At 39.4% G+C, this 18,252-nt stretch overlaps 1 protein-coding gene across 4 annotated transcripts in view; it reads left to right on the top strand.

Annotated features, from left to right (window-relative positions):
- The first annotated feature begins 306 nt into the window (after window positions 1-306).
- The window catches only part of HBP1 (HMG-box transcription factor 1), a 33,837-nt gene continuing 15,891 nt past the window's right edge, over window positions 307-18,252 (top strand). Inside the window, exons 1-7 of one of the 4 annotated variants that reach the window (XM_011986378.1) lie at window positions 1,112-1,477; window positions 5,442-5,739; window positions 10,917-11,100; window positions 13,422-13,650; window positions 16,826-16,967; window positions 17,374-17,485; window positions 17,571-17,683. In XM_011986378.1, the coding sequence (XP_011841768.1) occupies window positions 10,932-11,100; window positions 13,422-13,650; window positions 16,826-16,967; window positions 17,374-17,485; window positions 17,571-17,683 (765 nt within the window). In that variant the 5' untranslated portion in view covers window positions 1,112-1,477; window positions 5,442-5,739; window positions 10,917-10,931. Of the gene's footprint in view, window positions 526-1,092; window positions 1,478-5,441; window positions 5,740-10,916; window positions 11,101-13,421; window positions 13,651-16,825; window positions 16,968-17,373; window positions 17,486-17,570; window positions 17,684-18,252 lie in introns of those variants that run through there. The other 3 variants (XM_011986376.1, XM_011986377.1, XM_011986374.1) reach the window with 3 other exon arrangements.

The following is an 18,252-nucleotide window of genomic DNA, read 5'->3' as shown; positions in this document are numbered from 1 at the left end:
GTAGTTCAGCTCTTCCCCAGCTAGCAGCCTCCCCCAGCCAAGGACCAAGGCTTGAGACTACGAACCCACAATCCATTTCGGGGACAAAGTTTGGCTCGGGTCCCCGGACTCTCGGCAGTAGTCCAATCCAAAGCACTTACTCTTGTGATTGACATGCCATCTTCTCCAGTAAACACAACACAAAAGTCAATACATGCCCGCCCCCCGAGACGGACCACGGTACTACCCAATGGGAAAGGGGAACAACCGAATGGCAGTTCTGCAGTCCAATAAGAGGGCGAAAGAGCTGGGCGGGTGCTCAACCCCTAGGGGGTTGAGGGGAGGGGGAAGACGAAGCTTGAAAGACTTGGTAATGGCGACGGGTTTGGTAAGTAGGAAAGTTTCGGTTGAGGAGTAAGAGCGGCGGCGGGAGCAGTAACCCGCGCGGGGGAGGCCGACGTCGGTCGGAGAGGGGGTACGAGAGCTGCTGGTGGTGTTGTCGTGGCCGGGGCGGCCCGCGCCTGGGCTGCCGGCACTTCGCGGCAGGTTTGTTGTCTTTCAGTTCGGGAAGAGGTGGGGGTGGGGAAGGGAGGGGCAGGAGCGCGGGGGATCGGGCAGCCGGAAGGGCTCGGGTCCTCGTTTCTCCTCCTCGGAGGGTCGCCCTTGGAGTGGGGGCAGTTAACCGTTCGATTGGTGTTCGCGGCGAGCCCACCGGACCAGCGTCTCCCGCGAGCTCACCTCACCTGGGCTTCGGGACTGCGGCGCTAGGGGGTCTCGGGCGGGAGCGGGGAGGAGGCAGCGGGAGGGCGACGTTCGGGGTCGGGTCGCGCGGTGGGTGGCCGGGCCGGGTGTGGATATGGGGCGGGCCAGGGCGGGGGAAGGGGCCGACGCGGCGCCGGGGCTGCCCAGGAAAGTTTGACTTCAACTCCCCGCTTGTGGGCGGAGGGTCGGAGCTTGGCCAGTGGTGGGGGGCGGGCCTGAGGTGGGGGACCCCAGTGAGGCGACGCCTCCTTCTGGACCGAAGGGGGCTCCTGCCGAGCCGGGGAGCTCGCGGAGCCGCTGGGCCCCGGGGCTCATTGTTACGCAGTTCGAATGAATGGGCTCCCAGGCGCCTGCGCGCTGGGGCAGAGCCGAGGGGAAAAACAAGCCCGGAGTCCGGGCTGCGGTCACATGATGGGGGGAAGGGAGGGGAACGCGATGAATGGCGAAAGAGGGTGGGGGATGGACTTGGCGTGAACCGAGAGGCGCTGCTCTGTGTGACCCAAAGAGGAGGTTTGGCAGGCGATTCCAGCCTCCGCCTTTCAACCTATGCTGCCGCCGCAGGCTGATTGAAACAAAACAAAACAAGCCAGGCGAAGTCAACAGCCAGGTTTTTGTAGCTTTAAATGCTGCGTGCTGTCTAGAGTATTTCACTCTCCGCTGTGCACTCTGCACTCCAGAGTTCATACTTAGGGAGTTACCAGCTGCTGTCGTTTTTAGAAGGAGCACTGACAGCGAGGTAATACTCAAGTTTTCTGTTTGTTCTGTTTCTGGCTCACGTTGCCAGTGATGCCAGGACGAGAGGAGGCTTAGAAAAGGAGTTATACATCCTGAGAAGCGATGGAGTCCTACTAACAGCTCGGATGGAGGCTTTAGATTTATCATTCTAAATAGCCATAACCACTCGTAATAGTGGTTTTGAAATTAAAGGTACTTTTTGAGAATTAGAATAATTTTAACATTTGCAAATACTTTTCTGGTCATTTAACAGTGATCTAAATCTGCAATGTATGTCTTGTAGTTTTTTTTTGTTGTTATTTTATCTTGCAAATGAGTGGTAGAGTCGGTCTTCTGTTCCGTTTCCTTGGTTAAACTCAGTTATTGCTAGGTAGACAGTAGTTGACAAAGTTTCAAGGAAATTTGAATTACACTGAGAATTAAATCCACTCCTTCAAGTTTTTGGGTTGTGTTACACTTTTGAGGAACCATTTAACCACTTTATAACAAAATATTGTTTGTGCTAACTCGACGGATAAATTATAGAGTGAAGTTTTGATTTCACTTTCTAGTTTCATCTTAGTTTCGTAAACCCACTTAGGTTTTCTGTCTCGAAAACCTTTCCTCTTTCTTCTGAAACTCCTAACTACGTACCCTAGTTAAAAGGGTACATTCTTCCAGGATTGCCTACCTACATGTCTCTGCTATCCTGTGTGTTTCACAGGGCATACCTCTCAGACTTCAAATATGATACTGTCACTGTAAGAGTTGTTTCCTTCACTATATATATGTGTATATATAAGAATTATATAATATATACATATATTTTATATATATATATATATATATTTTTTTTTTTTTTTTGAGAGGGAGTCTTTCGCTGTCGCCAGGCTGGAGTGCAGGGGTGCGATCTCAGCTCACTGCAACCTCTGCCTCCTGGGTTCAGGCGGTTCTCTTGCCTCAGCCTCGGGTCTACAGGTGCACGCCACCACGCCCAACTAATTTTTTTGTATTTTTAATAGAGGCGGGGTTTCACCACGTTGGGCAGGGTGGTCTCAGTCTCCTGACCTCGTGATCTGCCCGCCTCAGCCTCCCAAATTGCTCGGATTACAGGTGTGAGCCACCGCGCCCGTCCCATTATGTTTTAACTTCCTTGGATTCTTTCCTCAGTAATCGAAATGCCCAGTGAAGAAGGCATGCGGCATGATGGCATGGACTTACTAAACTGCTCTGCGCTGAAGGTTCTTCCTGGTGAATTGCAAGCTGGTGTTTTGTATATGTGTTTGAAGTAAAAATACTGGTACTCCCCTCTCCACCCCCACGCATACATATTCGTTAGAAGTTACTGTCCTGGCGCGGTGTCTCACGCCTGTCCCAGCACTTTGAAAGGCTGAGGCGGGTGGATCACTTGAGGTCAGGAGTTCGAGACCAGCCTTGCCAACATGGTGAAATTGTATTAAAAATACAACACTTAGCTGGGCATGGTGGCGCGCACCTGTAGTCCCAGCTACTTGGGAGGCTGAGACAAGAGAATCGCTTGAACCCGGGAGTCAGAGGTTACAGTGAGACAAGATCAGGCCACTGTACTCCAGCCTGGGCATCAGAACAAGACTTACTCTCAAAAAAAAAAAAAAAAAAGTCAATGCCAGGAATTTTATGTCTGTTAAGTATGAAACTGAGTATTTACTTGGAATAGAAAAATGAATCACAATGAATTTAAAAAAAAAAAGCTGTCAGATACCTGCTTACACAAAATTCAGGGAAAAATGGCATACTCTAATATTCTTATTAACTGCCTGATGTCAGTAACATCCACATTTTTCATATACTGATCAGCATTTACTTTGGTGCTTCATAATTTCTACTATCATTTTCTATAGAGAAACTAGAAAAATAATTTTCTCCGTAATGTGGTTCATTGAGTTTTTAAAAGTTATTAAACAGCTTAAAAAAGCTTTTTCCACAAGCTTTTATAGATAATGTAAAAATGTTTAGGAGTACAATCAAGTTTAGGAAAACAAGTTTCATAAGAACTTCTAGATGATGTCAAGTTTTATTATATGACTCATCTTAAATACTTATTTGAATTGACAGTACTCCTAAAACAGTTCGTGGATGACTGCTTGTGCTATTAATGGGTTTTCTGTTGTCTTGATCAATATAGCATTTCATGTTGAATGAGCATGAAATTACTAAGAATTTGTATAGATGTGGATTGGGCAGTGTCTGTGGGATGTAGTATCTTTTATACCTACAATTCTGATAGGTAGATAGGTACTAGTCCCATTTGTTTTGTTTTTACTTATTTTTAATAACTTTTTAGAGATGGGATCTTGCTGTGTTGCCCAGGTTAGTCTTGAACTCCGGGCTCAAGTGATCTTCCTGTCTCAGCCTCCCAAAGTGCTGGCATTGCAGGCCTGAGCCATTGAGCCCGGCCATTAGTCTTATTTACGAATAAAAAAAACGGGTCCAAAAAAGAAAACAGGCCTAGAGATTTAATTGTTGAGGGCCATGAAAGTGTTAAGTGACCAAAACCAATCCACTAAGGGTTTTTGTTTTTTTGTCTTTTTTCTTAGCCCAGTGGCAAACTAGAGTTGTAGACAAATATCTGTGAAATCTTTGGTTTGAAGTTTTGTTGAAAATACTTTAAAAGAATAGCATTAAGGCCTCTGAGATGCTTTTGGTATAGAAAGTTGCATTTAATATACTTTGTTATGGAGGGTTGTTTTAGCATGTAATTATGTAATCCATTTAAAATACCTCAGTTTCAGAGATAGAAATTAATTGCAAATTACCTTTTCTTCACCCACTCTTTGAGAACAATTTGAGCATGTAGTCTGGACTGGGTATGGAAATCCTTCAGGATTAGGGGAGAGCATATAGAAGATCCTGCTGTGAATTCCATGATGATGATGGAAAGGTAAGGATTCAGGGAATAATAGCCACTTGAAAGCAGGAAGTAACCCATGCTGGCCTATCCTTTTGTCTTTTTTTCCTTTCAGCTCTCTCCTTCAAAAAGAAAATGGTCCCATTTAGTCATCATAGTCCTGTTTTCTTCATCCATAATAACACTTTATTCACAGAGTTGTTGTGAGTTTAAAATAAAATTAGATGAAGTACATGGAAGTGCTGTGTAGGTAGGCATTTTGTAAAACCTAGTTTCCTTCTTCATTCATTGAGACTTAGCTTTTTCTAGTTCTCTCTTTCTCTCTTGTCTTAAGATTTTGTGGATATTTGCTTCTGGAAGTTTGCATACCAAAAGCAATGGGGCCTTCCAAGAAAGTAAAATTTGTAATACTGAACATGACATTTCAGAGTACAGCTTCTGGAAAATTTTACTGAGAATCACTGATGTAGTGAAGGGATGACATGTGCAGAGTTAACTAAACTACAAGGCAAGCTGTGTTGAATCTGATACCAAAGCAGTATACAAAAGCATGAATGAACAATAGGGTTAGCTCTACCAGGAGATATTTGAAAGAGGAGCTTGTTTATCAAAATGAGTATGTAATTGGTATAATGTATGTAGGGGAGTAAAAAATGTAAGGACTTTTCTGGTATTCCTTTACTGTATTGGAGACCTTGCTTTCTTTCTCCAAAATAGTTGAGAATAGACAGAAGAGACAGAAAACTTCCATTTGTATATGGTTTTGAATTTTGTTTTCATGTATTGAATTCTCAGAATAGCCCTGTGAGATAAGTAGAGGGACTGTAATTCTGAGATTGAGTGACCTGTCCCCGGTTACACAGCTAGTAAGAATGAAACCGAAGTCTGTTGTCTTGAAATGTAGCGTCTCTTACTGTGTGGTACTTTTACAGTAGCAGAACTTCAGTTTTCTCAGGACCAAACTTCTGATAGCCTTGAGCAATGAGAGGTGTGAACACGTAGAACTTATATTCAGTAAATATTTATTTGGTTCCTTTGGTTATTTATAGGTAGCTCTGTTTTGAAATTAAAATAATGTTTTTTTCCAACTTCATTTAAGGAGTTTTGGGATGGTGGTTGATAACTAAGACAAAGTGCTGAAGAAATGATAGAAGTTGCAAAGAGACATTAGCGTACTATACTTGGTGAATGTTGGAAACTGCAGGACCTGCTGTAGGGAAGAAAAATGTTCTAGTTGGGAAGAATGAGGAAACCAAAGAGCTCTGCAGAGGGAGGGGGAAGACAAGACAGACTGCAGCTGTGCTTCTGCGGACCCCAAGAACGGCACTGTTCATGCACAAAGGATAGCTCTGAAGAGAGAGAAATGTGTAGTGCAACTTCTGAATTTCATAATAAAGGTAAAAGTAGGAAATGTTTTAAGTTCAGATAGGGTTGACTACGTAGCTCACATCTGTATGTGAAGCATCGTACAGATATTCATAAGGATTTTTAGTTATCAAAATAGGTTAAATTATATTCTGTATACTTAAGATGGCAGAAATATTTCTACGGAAAGAGTTAAAATCTCCTATCTAAACTGTTAATATTAGCTGTTTAAAGAACTCATGTAGTGTGACTAGTTTCTTAAGAGTTACTAAATAAGGAATCTGCACTGATCTTATCAATCACCTTTTTGGAGAAACATTGCAAAGGAAGCTGGAGACAGGTGGCTTACATAGACAGAGACTGGGAATGTGAATGCTCGCGCTCTCTTTTTTTTTTTTTTTTTTAAATACCCTCCTTAAAATGTTATAGGTGTTCCTGCATACTCATACAGTATTTCAGTATGATTTTGTCCATAGACTCAAAGAGACTGTTTTAAAGTATAGTTCTGATCATGTCAGACCTCTGTTAAAAAAAAATCCTCAGTGGTTCTTCATTGTCTGATAATTGCTAATCATAACACTAGCCACTGTACATTGAAGGCTTTGTGTTAGGCACTATTCTGAGCATTTCACATTATCTCACTGAGTTTTTATAGCAGCCTGTGAGGTAAGTACTTTTATTTCCATTTTATAAACAAGGCATGAAGATTTTAAGTAAATTATTTAGAGTACATAGCTAATAAGTGGCCAATCTGGTATATAAACTCAGGCACCCTGATTTCAGAGCCCCTATTCCTGTCTGTAAATAGTTTTCCTAAACTACAATTGAAGACTCTGATCCTAGACTACCTTGCTGTATAGTAGTAGTAGTATAGCCTCAGTATTCATGATCACATGACACACAAGGCCATCCTACTGTGTGGTAAAACTAGATTCTACATTACTCTGATCTCACTAGGACTTTGCCAGCTATGTGAGTTTACTCATGTGAGTTTCTCTCATTGGGAGGCCTCTCTCTCTCCTTTTTTTTTTTTTTTTTGAGATAGAGTCTTGCTCTGTCGCCCAGACTGGAATGCAGTGGCACCATCTCTGCTCACTGCAAACTCCGCCTCCCGGGTTCACGCCATTCTCCTGCCTCAGCCTCCCGAGTAGCTGGGACTACAGGTGTCTACCACCGTGCCGGGTTAATTTTTTGTATTTTTAGTAGAGACGGGGTTTCACTGTGTTAGCCAGGATGGTCTCGATCTCCTGACCTCATGATCTGCCCACCTGGGCCTCCCAAAGTGCTGGGATTCTAGGCGTAAGCCACCACGCCTGGCTTTTTTTCTTTTTTGGAAACGGAGTCTCGCTCTGTCACCCACGCTCTCGTGCAGTGGCGTGATCTCGGCTCACTGCAACTTCTGCCTCCCGTTTCAAGCGATTCTCCTGCCTCAGCTTGCTAAGTAGGTGGGATTACAGGCACGTGCCACCATGCCTGGCTAATTTTTGTATTTTTAGTAGTGATGGGATTTCACCATGTTGGTCAGGCTCGTCTGGAACTCCTGACCTCATGATCCACCCTCCTTGGCTTCCCAAAGTGCTGGGATTACAGAGAGTCCAGCCCCTTCTTTTCTTTTAACCCATTCATAGCCAAGTCCTGTTCTGTAGAACTGTGGTCATTTGCTTATATCTTTCCACTAAAGTGTAGATTGAGACTCATGATGAATTTTTGTTAGTGAGGTCCAACATTTCATCTAATACAATGCCCTGTGCATAGTATTTATTAAATAAATGATTTTTTTAATAAGTAGGAATTTAGCAACCATTTTTAGCCCAATGTGTCTCAATATTCTGCACCTGGAAACAAAAACCAGTGCACAAAGCCATACCCCAGGCCAGATAGATCAGATCCTCTGGGGATGGGGCCTGGGAAACATTTTTTTTAAGCGTATATATGATTCCGTGTGCCACAGGGTAGAGTTGAGAATCACTGATGAAACTAAATTTGCTCCATTTTTCCCCCCCTAGGAGCAGGTGGAGGCTCAAAATCATGATTTCATACTTGAGAAATAGATTTGCGTTACACATTTTCTCTAGTTGCTAGTTATGTAAGTGAAATTGTTATATCCCAGCATATTTGCTGTAACTATATGCTAAGACTGATTGTGATCAGTACTGATTGTTCTCCAGTACTAAACTGGAGAAGTGTTAATTTCTTCCAAATTTCATCTTTTAGGGGCCTAAAGTAATGGCATGATACATTATTTTTATTGAGATGTGCTGGATGACTTGTCATAATATCTCCCAGGGAGGAGACTGTTGAAACTGAATAGCTATCTGGTTTCCACCTATTAACTATGTATTTTCAGTAACTGTTCTATTTAGGACATTACAAACCCAAAGTATGTTTAATATTGCCCTATGTCTCGGGATAAAAAAATTTCAAAAGACGTCATTTTACACTTTTTTCACTATTTCATTTCATCCTCACAACTACTCTCAGAGGAAAGTAGGGCAAGTATAATTAGCTCTATTTTACAGATGAAGAGAAACTCAGTCACTTAGGTCATATATTTGGTAAGTGATCAAGCTGGAATCACAACCCATTTCCTTACGTCTAACCCAGTGCCCTTTTTGCCACACCATAATACATTGTATAGTCAGTATTGAGCAAGGCTCTCAAGCAGTGCCCAGGATAAGGGTTATTTTTGAGGGGTATAGGCAGATAGCATCCAAAATAGAATATTAGACATATGGTAAGGCAGTATGCATGCAATTGGGCTGTGTGTCAAGAACCCTGTATCTAGCCATCTAAAATAATCAGATGTAAGCAAATACTTTTTAAAATAAGAATATAAATTCAGTGTTTAGAAGAGTGAAGAAACTCAGAATAGCATATTTAGTAGTAGAGGGTATAAGTGAATTTCGGTACATCCTTAAGATGTATATGTAACCGTTTAAAGCTTTGAAAAAAATTAATGACATAGGAAAATGCTTATGAATTTACATTATGCAAAAAGGTATCAAACTATAATATGAACTATGAAGAAAAACATGATTGAGTGTACATGTACATGAAGAATAAATTGGATTGTAATACATCAAAATGTTAAAAGTAAGTCTGGTTGGTGGGGTTAGAAGTAATCACTATATTCCGTTTTTTCCAGAAATTTTTTTTTCCCATTTTTTTGCACAGCGATTGTATTTTCTAGTCAGGAATACATTTCAAAACCAAAAAGATCATGAAAAAGCCTTTGTAGAAAGAAATTTATCAGTGCCATCAGTGTTTATTGGTAATTAACATCATGGCTTAGAAAGCTTATAAAAAGTGATTAACATTTTTTCAGTGCGGTTTTGATCAGCGTGCACTGGGGTAGTACCCCAGTGACTTTCAGTGACTTTTAACAGGAATATATTTTATTGCTTTATTTTGAGGAAAAATATGCTGTTGCAAAAGTTAGGATTTTTTTGTGTATTTCGTATTCACTCATTAGAACTTTATTACTCATTAGAACTTTTAAGAGATGGAGTCTTGCTACATTGCCCAGGCTGGATTCTAACGCATAGGCTGAAGTGTAGTCCTCCCCCTTCAGTCTACCCCAAGTAGCTGGAACTATAGGCACGAGCTACTGCATCAGGCTGGAACTTTTTTAAAAAATGGAATTTAGACTAGAGCCTGATAAATCAGAAAATCTTACCATTGTTGCTTATGTTAAATAAAGAACTAATTTGATCATTGTCCAAAGGGTGGAATAAAAGGTATAACCACATTTTCCTTTCATAATAATATTTAGTTGTTGGATTTTGCTGAGAAATTATTTAAATGTGTTAACCCATATTCTCTTCCTTCTGATAATTTTGTAGGCTTGCAGGTAGATTTACTAGTTGTTTAAATTTCCCGTGATTATTATTCATCTTTCTAAACATAATATCTTATTCAGAATGACAGGTATCTTTTATCATGGCTAGGTCCCAAATTTTCATTAAGAAAACCTAAGAACAGTTTTATTTTTATGAGAATTGTAATATATGACCATTTTAGGAAACTCTTAAATGTTATTTAGAAAATGTATTTTTTTTGATTGGGCGCGGTGGTTCATGCCTGTAATCCCAGCACTTTGGGAGGCCGAGGCGGGTGGATCAGCTGAGGTCAGGAGTTCGAGACCAGCCTAGCCAACATGGCAAAACCATGTCTCTACTGAAAATACAAAAAAGTAGCTGGGCGTGGTGGCATGCACCTGTAATCCCAGCTACTCGGGAGGCTTAGGCAGGAGAATCACTTGAACCCAGGAGGCGGAGGTTGCAGTGAGCCGAGATCATGCCTCTGCCCTCCAGCCTGGGTCACGGAGCGAGACTCCTCCGTCTCAAAAAAAAGAAAAATGTATTTTTTTTTTAAGTGTGCTGAAGTAGTTCACTTTCAGAATGAGGAAACAAAATAAACACAGTAAATAGAGACATTAAAATAGAATCTTAAAAAAAATAAAGGAAAAAATAGAATATTCCTCCAGTCTTTTTAACTTTTATTGAGGAAAGTTTTTAAATTTCCTTTTGAATTTGAAGGTACAAGTGAAAAAAAGAGTCCTATTAGTCTCAGTTTTTGCATCTGAAAGGAAGGTTACTAGGTTAAAGAAATAAAAGTATATATAATGCCATTTTTCTTCAGCAGAAAATACTTTTTTTTTTATAATTCAAGATATTAATCTTTTGGGATTGAGATGTAATTTAGTGCTGAGTATTCAGTTGTAGGCCAAGATATTAAGGAGTCATCAGAGTCTATAGGATTTGAGGGAGCTATGAATGGCAGTGTATAATTAAGTTAAAATGTAACATTGTGGCGGGGCATGATGGCTCACGCCGGTAATCCCAGAACTTTGGGAGGCCCAGGTGGGTGGATGTCTTGAGGTCAGGAGTTCGAGACCAGCCTGGCCAACATGACGAAACCCCATCTCTTCTAAAAATACAAAAATTAGCTGGGCATGGTGGCGCATGCCTGTAATTGTCCCACTTCAGTGGCTGAGGCTGGAGAATTGCTTGAACCCGGGAGGTGGAGTTTGTAGTGAGCTGAGATCATGCCATTGCACTACAGTCTGGGCGACAAAGTGTGACTATGTCTCAAAAAACCAACAATAACAACAAAAAAACCCAACATTGTCGTGTCTCTGATTTATTTTAGGTTTGTGTAATGCCCAAATTGCGTGGCTTGACATTATTTCTCATGTTTTTATTTTAAGTCAGAGCACCATAACATGGTGTGGGAAGTGAAGACAAATCAGATGCCTAATGCAGTACAGAAACTCCTGTTGGTGATGGACAAGAGAGCCTCAGGAATGAATGACTCATTGGAGTTGCTGCAGTGTAATGAGAATTTGCCATCTTCACCTGGATATAACTCTTGTGATGAGCACATGGAGCTTGGTAAGCAAAATTAAAAGTTACATAGGAATCTCACTAAGATTCAGATAACTTTTCATACTTAGCCCGCTTCTCCACCAACCTTGACTGGCTAGAAAAGGATATGAAGTATTTGTATATTAGAAATTTTCAACATTCTGTTATTGCTTTTAAAATAGTACTTAAAATCAACGTGAGTTGGGCTATTTGTGGTTATTGTAGAGACTCATTTACAGATTATTAAATTAAACTACTTTGTGTATAAAGACTGGACCCCACTTGGGGCTTTTCGAAAGATGCTACTTTTGAAACATACTCGAGAGAGCTCAGTAAAATATGCTGAGCCGCTCTTCGTGGCAGATTTGCTGGTATGATGTGGAAATTGCAGTGGACCCTTGAAACTTGAGGATCTGACATTTATGGTTGTCACTATTGCTGAACTACTCCTTGAGATATGTGACCTGTAGAAATGTGTAAGTTTGTTGAGGTATGTTTTTGAATTGTATTGCTTCGAGGCTGGTGTTCAGGAGTATAGAGCTAATGAGTGACCTTGGCTTGCTGCCCAGCTTTTCAGCTTGGCGTTGCCCCCATTTAATATATGGGGGTTTCCCTTCATGTTTATAAAAACGCTGGGGAGAAGATACAGCTGTCTTATTTTTACAAATGATGAAATGGAGGAGATTATGTACTGTGGTAATGTTTGGAAATTTGGAGATCTTAAGCTCTTGGGACACATAACCTGCTTGAATGCCAAGGATTTTCTGGGCCCTAGTATGAGTACTGGTTACTTTTGAGCAAGGAGTGCCATTTTAATCAGGTAGTTGATCTTCCTCCATCATGTTTTTGGTTTAAGGAGGAACTCAGAAACTTAGGGCCCAGGGGAGTAAAATAACATGCCCCTTCCACCTATGACTTCATTTAAAAAGTAGTTAATTTCCTGAACTTCAGAACAAATGAACCCTTTGCAGTAAATGAACGTTGGTCAAAGGCAATGAGGGAAAGGAAATAGCTATACCAGCATGAAAATTGTAGGGTAGAATTATTTTAAATTGGTGTGATGTTCTAGAACTCCTTGGCTCCTTCATGACTCCATGAAAGAAGTCAGTGTTTACCAATGGATATCTTGAGTCAGTACTTCTAATTAAAACATTTCAGTTTGGCTTGGCATGATGGTTCACGCTAGTAATCCCAGTACTTTGGGAGGACAAGGATCATTTTGAGACCAGGAGTTCAAGACCAGCCAGGTCAACGTAGCGAGATCTCATCTCTACAAATTTTTTTTTTTTTAATTAGCTGGGCATGGTGGGCACATGCCTGTAGTCCTAGCTACTTGAGAGGCAGAGGCGTGAGGATCACTTGAGCCCAGGGATCCAAGGCTTCAGGGAGCTATAATTGTACCACTGCACTCCAGCCTGGGCAACAGAGTGAGACCCTGTCTCAAAAAAAAAATTTTCTTTTTTTTTAAAGATTAGGACATTTCAGTTTTAGTAGACTGTTCTGGAATATTTGCCTGAATAGAATTATACATACTTTTATAGTGACATTGAGGAGACTAGAAGTTTTCTTGACTTGTATATTTAAGGGACCCAGTAGGTTTGTGGAGTTTGTAGTATGTGTTTCATGGAGAGTTGTTTTTTTTTTAAGCCTTAAAGATGCTTTTTCTTTCCTACTGCATACACACATACATACAAATATATATATATATATATATTTTTTTTTTAAAAGAATATATATATAATTTTTTTTGAAGAATTCAGTATTTTGGAATTCAGTGTTCCTTATAGTGCTTGGTGTGTACATGAATGGTACTTGGGTAATATTTCTAGTCGTCTTATGGGGCACTGAAAGGGTATTGTGAACTACCTTTTAAGAATGCACTTATAGGGAAAAATAACCAGTAAATATTAACAAGATCAGAATTTATTAGTGAAAAGAAATACTTTAACACAGAGTTGTGTAAGTAGTAGCATAAATATTTATGTGATCTATATTATTATGGAAATTATTTTCATTATAGTCTGTATAACAGGTTATTAAAGTATGTGATTAGTAAGTACATAATGCACACATAAAATGTGCTTTTCTTGATTAACTTGTTAATGTAAAAATGTCTCAATGGCATATGGGTCACTCCTAGGTGAGGTACAAAAACCTAGGGGGAATAAAAAGCAGAAAACACAAACCAAATCATGTTTTTCCAGTCTGTGAACAGAATGTTAAATTTATGCTTTTCCGCTCTCAAAATTAATTAGCTAAAATTGACTTCTCTTTTAACTGCAGTTATAATATTGTTCCTTGTATTAGTAATTTCCTTTTTATGATTTTGAGTGTGCTTATATTTGCAGATGACCTTCCTGAACTTCAGGCAGTTCAAAGTGATCCTACCCAATCTGGCATGTACCAGTTGAGTTCAGATGTTTCACATCAAGAATACACAAGACCATCTTGGAACCAAAATACCTCAGACATACCAGAAACTACTTACCATGAAAATGAGGTGGACTGGCTAACAGAATTGGCAAATATCGCGACCAGTCCACAAAGTCCACTGATGCAGTGCTCATTTTACAATAGGTAGGAGCATTGATTATATTTTTATTTAAAAATTCTATCATTACAAAAAGGTTTTGTTTAAAATTTTTTCTAGTTTAAAAGTAATAATGCTTTAAATTATTAGAATTTAAGTCATTAGAATTAAGCTCCTTATCTAATGATCAAAGACTTATTTCACTTACTACCATGATTTCATATTTTGAGAATTAAAGGGGATAATGAGAACCATAGAGTAAAAAATATTTGTAAATGTTTAAAATAAATTAGACCATGAAATAATTTTACTACATATAGAAATGAAAATTATATTTGTCTAAAGAAGCAGAGTTGTAATCAAGATTATATTTTAAACTTTTATCAAACTTGAGTTGGGTTCCATTTGGTCTAGGTTTATTTCTTCCGTAGTTTATGTGGCCTTATGTTATTTGCCTGTTTGCTAATTCTAAAATTTGCTAATATTGAAATCTTAAACTTACAAAAGTGGATTAAAAGTGGATAACACTGTTTCATATATCCAGACAGAGTTTAAGAAAATGAGTGTGCTATGAAATTATGGAAGCTTCCAGCTAATATGCCTAGGGAGACCTAAGTGGAAAACACTTTATTGTTTATCCCTAAAAAGAAATGGATAAATATGACAGTTTATAAGGGAGAGAAATGCCCATATTTGCACACCTGTGAGTAGGAAGTGATGGACCAGAGTTTTATACTAGGTAATGTAGGAATAACTGTAAACTTTATTAGTGCTCCTGAGTGTAATGCATTGCCAAAGAATAAACTTATTAGGTATGAAATCTCACTTTTCTTGTAATCTATTAAGTTGTGCTGCTTTTCTTGTATTTAGCAAGATACTGATCTTGACTAGAGCAAATTGAATTTAGTTAACTTCAGTTTAATTCCATGTTTGTTTCCATAGGAAAGAAAACTTCCTTTCAGAGTTCCTATTTCCTTTATAGTCCTAGTTTTCGTTGTAATCTTAATAGTCAAAAAGCTAAAAATTATTATTATTTTTTAAAAAAACCCGATTTAACTATCGGATTTGTTTTCTTTCTCTAGAGATAATACTTTTTTTCAGTTTTTACAGCAGAGTCATAGGATTAATAATACAGTTTATGGAAAGTGTGTAAACCCTTCAGAAGAAAATCAGTGTAAATAAAAACATAAGACATAAAGAAAGGAGTATCTCCCTGAGGATGTATTATTCTGTCCAGCATTTTGAGTAATGCTCTGCTCTCTGGCCTGCCTCCTAATTGTCTGCTCATGCAGCTTCTTGTTGGGTGTTAAACTATGTTACTGAGCTTTGATATCTGAAGTCTTAACTGTATAGTTAAGGAGTTGAGGACAGGTAAAAATTTATATTACCCCTGCATAGATAGAGAAATGAAGAAATCAATGCTGTGAGTGTTGAGACATGTTTAGCATGTTAATTTTCACAGAGTATTCAGGCCATATACATTTTAGAATATCACATTGTTCTTCATTTTGATTTATTTTTACTTTTTGTCACTTCCGTTTTAAGTGGTTAAACAGAAGAACTGATAAAACTCACTTTTTAAAATTAGGGAGTCAGGGATGAACAAAAGGAATATTTAGCAGTTTGGCCATTCTCTGATACTTCATTTATATCTAAATGTGTAATAACAGGATGGCCAGTTTTTGGGCAAAAGATGAAACATTTAGCATATAATTTGAAATCAAAACTTGGAGAGTATGCTAAAATGCATGGATATCTGAGGGCCTTTTGATTTAAGGAGTGATATGAACATGAAAGCAAAGTATAGATCCTTATGTAAGAGTAATTTCTGGAAAGGTAAAATGCAAAATGTTAATGAGGATAAAGTAGAAATTGAAGGGCCAATACAATTTCTCAGGAAATAAGGGAAAAATTGGAAAGATGTCCTTTCTCTCTCTCTCTCTTTTTTTTTTTTTGTTTTTGAGAGAGAGTCTTGCTCTGTTGCGCAGGCTGGAGTGCAGTGGCGCAATCTCGGCCCACTGCAAGCTCCACCTCCCAGGTTCACGCCATTCTCCTGTCTCAGGCTCCTGAGTAGCTGGGACTGCAGGCACCCACGACCACGCCTGGCTAGTTTTTTGTATTTTTAGTAGAAATGGAGTTTCACCGTGTTAGCCAGGATGGTCTTGATCTCCTGACCTCGTGATCTGCCCGCCTCGGCCTCCCAAAGTGCTGGGTGGGATTACAGGCGTGAGCCACCACACCTGGCCCTTCCTCTCCTTTTTAAAAAGAGTATTAGTATAGATATGCATAAACTTTTTCTATTAAGCACCACATCTCTATTTGGCATCTCAACAATTATCCTGATTTGGGACCTTACCTTCAGATGGTTTTCCTTCCTTCACCTGACTGTCTTCCTCTCTGCTTCCTTTCCAGACTGCTGAGTCCGTACATGTCATTAATCATCCTTTATAAGCTTGTTTCTTTCTGTTACCCCACCCATGAATATCTGGTTTGTTTGTGAGGGAAGGATCTGGGTATGCTCCTGGGAGCTCCATATACTCTAAAGGGAGCATTGTCTGGTAAAAGAGACTTTTGAGGGGAAGAGAAGAGGGGAAGGGATAAAGTTTTTTTTTAAGGTGATCCTTGGGGAGAAAAAACAACTAGACCTTATATGTAGTTGCTTTTCAGCAAGTTTGTATTAGAAAACAAGAAATAGTGTCCAGTTTCGAGGAGGGTGGATAGGCTGCTCTTTGCTATAAAAAGTTTAAGCATTTTTGCTTAAGGTAGTTGTTATATCTGTCCAGTGATATGTGGTTGGTAGATAAAGAGTTCAGAGTTGGTTACATTAAGCTTAAATGCTGTCTTCATACTGGGAGTTACTGAGTACATCAAAGTAGAAGAAAGAAATGGATAGGACGCCCTGCATAAGTGGATATTAACATTCACGAATGAAATACACACGTATATGTATTGATAGAAAAATGAATGGGATAAATGAAACCGTAGTCGTAATTTAAAATACATTGTCAAATCTGAAAAAATGGTATCTAAAATGTGAGGATAATTTGGATAAGGAGTTAAGGAGTATGATTATAAAATGAAATCTTGCTGTCTTTATTCATGTTTACCATAGATGTGTTCAATGTAATAACATTGGCATTTTAAATACGAAGTTATTTCATCAACAGGAAGGATCTACTTTAAGGACCTATGCTTACGGTTAAAACTGTTGCTTTATTTTAGATCATCTCCTGTACACATCATAGCCACTAGCAAAAGTTTACATTCCTATGCACGCCCTCCACCAGTGTCCTCTTCTTCGAAGAGTGAGCCAGCCTTCCCTCATCACCATTGGAAGGAGGAAACACCAGTAAGACATGAAAGGGTAAGTTTATTTATGAGGTTAAACTTTTACAAAGTTTGCACAACAGTTGAAATACATTAACTTTCCCCATAGGAAATAGTCTCACTGTTCTGTTAGTGATCTGCATTTGATTTTATATACAGCTCTACTATGTGTTAGGAAAGTTTATTATTAATGGGAATGTGCATATAACTTAAGCTTCCAAAAACTTTGTTGTGTGTGTGTGTGTGTCTTTTTTTTTTTTTTTTTAGCAAATTCTCCCATAGCCTGACAATCTTCAGTTTTTGAAGGCGTTATATTTTCCCTAAGTTTAGAATTATTAAGTTACCCGCCTACAAGCATTGGCCTAAAGACGTGAGATGAAAACAGATATTAAAAGGTATATTTTAAAAACAAATAAAAAAGTTGATAATATTTTTCTCCATAGGCAAATAGTGAGTCAGAATCTGGCATTTTCTGCATGTCCTCCCTGTCAGATGATGATGATTTGGGATGGTGCAATTCCTGGCCTTCAACTGTCTGGCACTGTTTTTTGAAAGGTAAAAAAAAAAACCTTGAATTTTCTACAGCTTACTTGTCTAGTACAGTCACATGTCTAATACTTGTTTTCTACCTAAACCTTAGGCACACGACTGTGCTTTCATAAGGGAAGCAATAAGGAATGGCAAGATGTTGAAGATTTTGCTAGAGCTGAAGGCTGTGATAATGAGGAAGATCTTCAAATGGGCATTCACAAGGTTAATTTAAAAGTCTTAAAAAATTTTTCAAAATCTTTCAAAATGAAACAAGATATGTTGTTAATCTACAGAAATATCCTCCATTCACTTTCATATTTAAATGACATCTTACATTTTAGGTAGAGAACTTTTATGACCACTCATTGCTTAGTCTGATGGGGAGGAGCATTGATTTTAGGTTTGCCTTTCTATCATGCTTTCTTGGATGGGAAATAGTATATTTCTTGGTGCTTCTTTGTGTTTTATACACTTTACATTGGGGAAAACTGATATTACAAATATGTAATGAGGCCAGGCGCGGTGGCTCACGCCTGTAATCCCAGCACTGTGGGAGGCCGAGATGGGCAGCTCACGAGGTCAGGAGATGGAGACCATCCTGGCTAACACGGTGAAACCCCATCTCTACTAAAAATACAAAAATATTAGCCGGGCGAGGTGGTGGGCGCCTGTAGTCCCAGCTATTCAGGAGGCTGAGGCAGGAGAATGGCGTGAACCCGGGAGGTGGAGCTTGCAGTGAGCCGAGATTGCGCCACTGCACTCCAGCCTGGGCGACAGAGTGAGACTCCGTC

Source organism: Mandrillus leucophaeus, unplaced genomic scaffold (assembly GCF_000951045.1).
Source record: "Mandrillus leucophaeus isolate KB7577 unplaced genomic scaffold, Mleu.le_1.0 Scaffold298, whole genome shotgun sequence".
NCBI lineage: Eukaryota > Metazoa > Chordata > Mammalia > Primates > Cercopithecidae > Mandrillus > Mandrillus leucophaeus.
Note: the sequence above shows the minus strand (reverse complement) of the source record. Positions and strands in the feature narration are given on the sequence as shown.